We start from the raw sequence: 8,293 nt of genomic DNA on the forward strand, positions 1-8,293 counted from the left end.
TATTTTTTCCCTTGTGTTGGTGAAGGCAAGTTTGTACTTAGCTATGTGTTTTATCACAAATGATTGGTAGAAGATTACGCCTACAATTTTGACTGAAATCAGACTGGATGCTGTTAATCTGATACTTCTGCCGTGAGGCCAGATATTAAGGCTACTGTGAATCAGACAAGCATAGAACACTGTCATTTCTGTGGATGGCTGAAAGCTCCCTATACTGCAAGTGATCAAATACAGGAGAGGAAATTCAAATGCAGCAAAGTTGTCTTGACTTCATTGTCTGAAATACAGTCAGGTTTAGGCTGGTCATTTTCTTACCACTTCCTAGGCATTTTGGTTTTTGTTATTTAAAGAGGGGCTTTGAAGTCAGCTGTGTATATTCTCCAAGAGTTTGATTTTATTAACAGGTCTTTGGCTAGATAGTCCATCAGATATCAGCACTTTGGGACCTCCATAACTGACTGCCACTTCCTTTATCCCTGGCCCAATTAGTTCAGATCTGCTGGAGTGCTGCAGGGATCCTGCTACCTTCATCTCTCCTGAGGAACAGTGACTTAAATGTAACAAGGATGGAGGGCTTGAGGGAACAAAGGGTATTTTATATTTGTCCATACTGTCATTAATTTGCTCTAACTAGGGTTGAAATGCAGAACAAAGGCTCGTGGACATGAGGATGCAAGTATGAAATGGTGTATGTTACAAGTAGTAGCTGAGTATTTAAGAAGAAACAGAATGATAGAATTTGCAAAGCTGCTTAACTGAATTGCTGTCCATTGATTACTTTTCTACTTCCATCCTATTGTTTGTATGTATTTTTCAGCAGTTGCAGCATTTTTTCTTGGGCCTTAGAAATCTCTTTTGGGGCAAATCTTAGCCTCTCATCTCTGAGGTCATCTGCAGATTTCCTTAGGCTGCTATTGTATGAATAATCAGTTGTCTCACTTAAGAAATTCTCTTTGTTCTACATCATTAAATGCTGACTCCTGCTGCTGCTATGACAGATTGCTTTGCAGGAATCTGCAAGGGGAGTTGTCTCTGATGTTAACAGCGAATCTCTGCTGTGGAACAAAAGAATACTCTGAAGCAAGCACGAGACAATTTTAATTTTTAATATTTTAACACTGAAAAATAATAAAGGATGAAGCTGCTCAAAGTGTACCCATTTTGGGACCTGTACTCCAAAAAGTGAAGAAGGGTCTCTAAAAAACTTTTGAGTAATTTTGTGCCTAGGAATGTTATTTGTAACTTCCATCAAGGCAGTAGCGAGACAGTAATTTGGCAAGGAGAAGGGGAAAATACAGTGGGCTAGCCCAGAATTCATGATAAGAGCATCTTGCTATAGGCAGCCTGTAGATGAAAGGAAAATGCTTCTTTCCAAAGCATGAGTGATAGCTTCTAGTGAAGCTCAGTAAACTAAATGAAGTTTTGTTCTTCCACTTCGGCCTTTTTGTCATGAATTCCTTTCCCAGGTATCTCCCTGACCACTGACGGTCTCTGCTAACTCTGTGCTTTAGGTGCTCAAGAGCACCATGTCTAACAGATGCCTTTGTGAAAGGTTTTCCTGCTAATCTCAAAAACCAGAGGTGTTCCCAGCAGTTCCCTCTTTCTCTCTGTCTGTATCCAAATACCCTGTAGCCAGCATCTTGTGCCTGTTTGGCCATTTTCTGTCTGCTCTAGAGATGCAGCCAGCTTTCTCTCTTTTCAAAATTTCCAGCTTTCTTTGCTAATGTTGAAATAGCATCGAAATGGGCAAATCTTGTGCCTATTTTTGTGTGTTAATAGGTTTGAAACTGGGACCGGCCAGAATAAGTTTTTATTCAGTAATGCTTTTAAACAGCAACCATTACATACCAGTGTGAATCCATTTGAAATGGACTCCAGTGCTGGACTCCTTCCTAGGCTATGTCATGCCATCAGGTTGGCATACGAGATCTTACAGTGCCCTGCGTCTGACACACACTCTCCACGTTCTTTTTGTCCTAATGACTGTTTTCTGTCTTGCAACTTACTTTGTGTGTGTGTTTTATTTTAGTCTGTTTGTTCCTGTGTCGTTTGTAACAATATCTCTTGTTTGTTTTTGCATTTGGGAGCTGATTTTGTAGATGGTATGGTGAGGAGATGCTCATGACATGGCAGCAATGGTCACCTGAATGAGGGACTTGCCAGTGGTGACTCTGCATCATTGCTGATAGCAGAGAATGTTGTTGTTTCATTCTACTTAGCTTTAAATCAGTCAATGTTCTATCTGAAGCTCCTTGGTTTGAAGAAAATTTGGTTCTCCTAAGGAGGAAAAATGGAAATACTTTCATTCAATGTGTATGTTTCCTCACCTGAAGCCCCTTGGCTGGATTTTCTACTGCACTGTCACAAACCCCATCAATTTCTTCAATTTCTTCAGAAGGAAGAGAGGATTTGCAGGTTAACCAGCTGGAAACGCAAATATGGATAAAACCAGACATACAGAAGACAGATGTGGACTTTTCAGAAATTCTTAATGCAATACAAGAAAGTAAGTCCTTCCTTGGATGCAAAATTGTGTTTATGGTAGAACATTCAATTGAGATGTATTGAAATTATAACTGAAGGCAGGCACAAAGTGATGAACTGAATGATAAGTATCTATTATTAAAATCTCTCAGGAAGTTCAATGGATTATTGAAGGATAGTAAGAAATCTTTTACTATCAGAGAAGTCATAGAAAGATTTGAATTGCTGTGTGCCAAAGGATTCCAGCAGTATATATTTTCTATGCAGATATAATCAGAAATAGTAAGATTCCTGGTAGTTTATTCAATGCTTTGCACTCCTGAGCAGCTGTGTGAACTAATAATATTATTAAAATGCTGCAGTTGGGGTTTGAAGACTGGATTTGAAGTTCCAGTTCTTCCAAAGTTTTGGGCTGTATTGACATTTTTGCAGCCGGTATTTTTTGGGAGAATCCTGACGTTGTCACAACAAGTGTGGGTCCGTGTGTCTCAGATGATGCACAAAATTATCTCTTTTTATGTGTAATGGGCTGTGGACTAAGAATTAATTGGTTCACCCTTCTTAAGTCCAACTGCAGAATGATCTCAACACTTGTGCTAGAAGTAGAGCTACTCTTATTAATAACAGTGGAAGACGCCCCCCCTACCCAAAACTGATGCAATTCTGGAATCCAATAAAATCTGGAATTTCAGTGAGAATTTTTCATAGTAGTTTGAAATTCTCATGCAGGCTGAGAGTCAAAATGCAAGCCATGGCTTCCTGGCTTCCTAATTTTCCAGTTTGATTTTAAACTGGGTGTTTGGTATAGCAATTTTCTAGAGCGAGAAACAGCAGCTTACATTTTAGAGTGATAGAGGATGAATAAGAATGTGTAAAAATCCAGATTATGCCTGATTTTTGCTACATGAATACGGAACCACACAGGGGTAGAATCTGACTGTTTAGTGGTGGTACTAGTTTGGGGGAGGAAGGAAAATGCTCAGGATAGATGATGGGGGTAATAATTTGAAATTGAATCCCCTTATTACTTAAGCTACAGGTTTAGGATGAATTCCATGTTTTCTGATTTAAAAAGCTTTTCCCATCAGAAACCTTAATGTGAGGTTTTGTCTTCTCCCTTCTCCACACCAGCACAGCCCAGATTTAGGCCTGGGGACAGTCAGGATGCAGACTGGAGAGGCTGAAAAGGCACTGCAGAGTCTTTCAGAGGTGAATAGACAAGAGGGCTAAACATGGATAAGCAATTTAATCTGGGAATGTTTCAAGAATTAACATTTTGATTTATGGATTATTCACAAGCCATTTGAGAAGGATGCAGATTTTAAAGACTTGGAGAGAGTGTTTTTCCTTTATCCAGACACAGGTGCTGTTGGGAAGTTAACCTCTATGTCCTTTAGCTACATCTCCTTCATCAAAGACAGAAGGAATTCTGTACAACCCAATTTGCAGAGGCTTGTTGTGTGTCATGGAGGGTGTTGTCACCTGCGGTCTGTTGCAAATACCATCTAATTGGGATAAACATGTCTAAATATTCTTTCAAGGGTGGTTGTTCTGAACAGTCAATGTTACTTTTATTCCCAGCTGTTAGCATTGAATGATAATTCGAAACAGGCTAATGATGCTTTTCAAAACCAAATAATTGTTTCTCACTAAAATAAGCTTGGAGTATTGGTCTTCAGCTAGCATTATCCGAAGTGAGAGTGTACCTGATGGCTTGGTGGGACTTCTGCTAATAAAATGAAAACTAACAGAAGCATGATCTCTGAGCATATTTCCATCTTCTCACACAATAACATAGTCAGGTCCCATTTTTTAATGAAAGTTCTTATTTTTGGGCACTTCAGTTTCAGCATCCACCTTCAGAAAGTTAAAGGAGTCATCTTGTTTTTGAGTCCTACCTTATATTAGCATCTTGATCTGAAGTGACTTGTGGACCCACTGAGATGATGTGTGGACTCCTGCTCAGAATTTATCAGCATCCAGTTTTCAGAATATGTAGTTCTACTATATTTGGGATAAAAATATTTGTACACACACTTTTTTTTTCCTTTTATTCTTCAAGGGATTGCGAATTATCAAGTCATTTTAATTTTTTTTTCCTGCAAAATAGAACATGAGGGGGAGAAAAAAGTTTGCATATTTAAGCTGATCTAAAACCAGAGGGAGAATTTTTAATAGCTCCTGTAGCAATGCATGTGCTGCTCTGTATTCCTGTTAAATTTCACTGCTTAAAAATACATGACTGTACAGTAGCACCAGTCTGTCTCCCAAATTACATTTATTTATATAATAAAACCATTATATATAATTCTGTTAAGGACATTTGTGGGTATAAGCATGTCAGGGTCTGAAGGGGACAAGAAAGATGGAGCCCTGATCATCCTTTTAACAACATTTGGCCAGGGAGGTGTTCAGTCCTTTGGAGTGGAAAGGCTGAGCTACCTACAAGCAGCAGGAGAGTTTTGTTGGAAGTACCATCACCATTACTAATGTAAAGCAAACAGGAATTGCTATATAAATTGTCTATTTGATTTTGTTGAACAGAATTTTATTAATTTATTTTTAAGAATATAAGGAGACTTGGGGTAGAAAAATTGTCTCAGCAAATGTTTGGGGCCCATATTTTCTGTAGTGACCAACCAACATGCCAATTATCTGTGGATCTCTGATATAAACAATTTTCCACTGCAGGCAATCTGGGCAAGTCCTGGTACCTAATTTCACTAACCAGATGAGAGTTGCTTTCACAACTTCTTCATTGCTGAGATGGATTCTATTTTAAAATGATCTTAAATTAAGATTTTTTTTGCTCCCTCAGGATAATCCGTAATTCTGTGTTTCAAGGCCACTGACACATTCACTGTCATACACACCAAACTCTGTATCTTAAAACATCCACTTAAAAACTGAATTTTGCAACCCAAAGCATTACCCAAAGCATTACCAGCACTTCAAGAAGCAGCAATTCTAGTATCCCAGAGGCCTCATCTTTTATTCCAAAGCAGTCTTAATGTCAGAACAAAGATAGTTTAAATTCCCTCGGGTATAGTGAACAGGGAAAACTTTCATTTTTACAGCTTTCATTGATGCTGTCTGCAACAGATAAATGTATCTTGAATAATCTTCAGAAAGCTTCACTATTTAATTTTTTGGGGTTTTTTTTTCAGATTATACTGAGGTTTTAACCATACACAGATTCAAGTGTCACTGTCATGGAGTCACTGATGGGTTTCAATTCAAGTGAAATTCAAGTGAAATTCAAGTAATTCAAAATGTTTTCTGTTTCAGTTGTTCTTTCTGTTGAATATTGAGATTTATTCTTCTCATATGAACATGTGTGCAAACTCTGGTCATGATCTACATCCACATTATTATCTGATGGGGTGGAATCTTTCTAGTCTTGACCTTTGAAAGCGTAGGGGCAGTGAAGGACATGAGGTTAGGCTGTGCTGTGCTTTGTTGTGGCAGTTCACCTCTCTTTTATAAGCATCTCTAGTATGGGTTTTGTGGACTGCAATGAATGAAGATGGGAAAAAAATCTGTAATGCTACTGCTACATGTGCTACAAATTGGAATTTCTTTGTTGCCTTTTAAGCCTCCTAAAGCCTCTGTGGTTTCCCCTAGGGCACTGAGGAGCTGCAGGCCTTCATCACATATAACTAAACAAGACCAGAAACTCAGAATCTCTCTTACAAACTATGCTGCTTAGCTTAGCACATTAGCCTATTATTTGGACATGAGAACTTCTCTGTTGTTTCTGAAATGTTAGTCATTTTCCAAACAATACTATTGTAGTTAAGAATACAATGTCTCATTAACCTTGTCCCTATTTTATGCATGAAAATGAAGATGAAGGATTCTTGAATATTTTGATAGGGTTTTCTTTTTTTATTACCTACAGATGTAATTATAGACTTTAGATGCTCTAAAAGACAAAAAGGGAGAAAACTTTTCCCCATGCTCATGATTGACAGAGAAAGAGTAGTATATTTAAATTGCAACATATGTCTGTTTTAAGGATGAATATTATGGATAAGACTCTCCTGCTTGTGAGCATGAAAAATGGGCCACCTGCAGAGACTGGGGAGTTGGTATCATCAGCAATTTTTAAAAAGGATTCTGAAACTGGGCTATGACCCCTGAAGAAGGGAAAGGTGAAAAGGAGGTCACAAAATACTCATGATCACTGGGAACAGTTAGTGGCTGGTAATTTCTGGCAGCTATCCAGTCTCTCCACAGCAGGGGAATGGATTTTTACACCTGCAGCCAGTAGTTAGAAATGGAACTAAGATACTGCCAGCAATTAGAGCATTTTGGCTGTTATTATAGATTCTCACCAACAGGAATTACGATTGCCTGTCACAAATTTAGGGGAACTGAGGACAAGCAAAAGCAACAGGAGTTTATTGCACTAAAGAACAATGATTCCAAAAGTCAGTCAAGCTTGCACGTAATGTGAATAAGGATTTGGGGTTAGACTAATTTCTGTCAAGATTATTAGATATTTGCTCCCACTGTAGTCAGTGGAAGAGGCTCAGTAGCTAGGACCTTTGGAGGTGCCTTCTAACAGTTATAACTCTAGTTTCATAATTTTGGATTTTATCTATGAGGCATGAGATTGGAGAGCTAAAGTCCATCCACAGCTGAAGAATTTTTGGTGATCCTCAGCTAAGGCATTTCTCTTCTCCTGGCACACATCTCTTCATCATGTTTTTCACCAGACCTGTAGTGCATGGAGTGCAGAGTGAACCTGACTGCCCTACTCCTCCCATCTGGCAGTCACTCCAGAGTTTAATATCTATACTTTTTGTCAGGGTTGGTTTACCACAGCTGAAATCTGTAGATGTAAGCAATTGCTTCAAGACTGAGGGCTGTGTGGTAGGTGGATCTCGAAGTGTCAGATTTATATGCATCAAAACATGCCAAACTGTGAAAAGAGAAATATCTTCCCAGGTTTGTTTACTCAATGCCTTTCAAGAAACAGTATTTATTTAAGGCTTTCTGCCTCTGGCTGCCCCATGGGTCTGTACAACTTCGAACTTCACACTTTGTATTGTAGGTTAAAATTCTGCCTCCTGAGAAACTTCCAGAGACAATGCTAATCCAGAAGGTAGTCATTTAAGCCATTTGCCCCCCAAAAAATCTGAGAAGATAGCTAATGTCTCTTTTATTGTGACAGCAGATTGTTTCTTTTTCATCAGAGAGGTGTTGTGGTGTCCTAAATCTTTATGTGGCTCATTGATGAAGAAAGCATTCCAATAATGCTCATTGGATTTTAAAATTTAAATGGTATATACTTATACCAGAACTAAAAAGTGAAATTATTGATGGGTTATACTTGGTGTCTTCATTTGGTTCAGTGGTGATTTGAATGTATATTTTTATTTTTGTTTTTTAGTAGCTAAGGATGTCAACATTTTTTTTGATGAGTTAGAAGGTGTGAACAGCCCTTCCAAAGATGATGATTCGCTGCTTCACCATGGTAACTTGACCAGTACTTCTGATGATGCCAGCAGGCTGGAAGTTGTGGGAGAGGTAAGAACACACAGAATTATTAAAACAATATTTATTCATGCCCATTATAAAGATGTAATGAATGTAATTTGATTTAAAATCTCATTCTCTACATCAAATTATGTCTAATCTTTCCCATGAGAACTGGTTTCCCATTCTAAGACTATAATGCTGAAATATAAAATATTTCAAATTCAAAAGTTTTTATTTCATGCACCCTCGGTGTAACATCTATACTAATCTGAGGCTTCAATGCTTCTGAAAATGCTGGGAAAGTTTTCCCTATATTCATCCT

General features: G+C 38.2%; 1 protein-coding gene across 1 annotated transcript in view; it reads left to right on the forward strand.

Annotated features, from left to right (window-relative positions):
• Positions 1 to 8,293, forward strand: part of ANO4 (anoctamin 4) — a 175,853-nt gene that overhangs the window by 69,608 nt on the left and 97,952 nt on the right. The window contains exons 3-4 of the mRNA XM_031057554.1: positions 2,396 to 2,506; positions 7,886 to 8,019. Coding sequence (XP_030913414.1) covers positions 2,396 to 2,506; positions 7,886 to 8,019 — 245 coding nt within the window. The remainder of the gene's footprint in view (positions 1 to 2,395; positions 2,507 to 7,885; positions 8,020 to 8,293) is intronic.

This window comes from Geospiza fortis, unplaced genomic scaffold (genome assembly GCF_000277835.1).
Source record: "Geospiza fortis unplaced genomic scaffold, GeoFor_1.0 scaffold186, whole genome shotgun sequence".
Classification (NCBI taxonomy): domain Eukaryota; kingdom Metazoa; phylum Chordata; class Aves; order Passeriformes; family Thraupidae; genus Geospiza; species Geospiza fortis.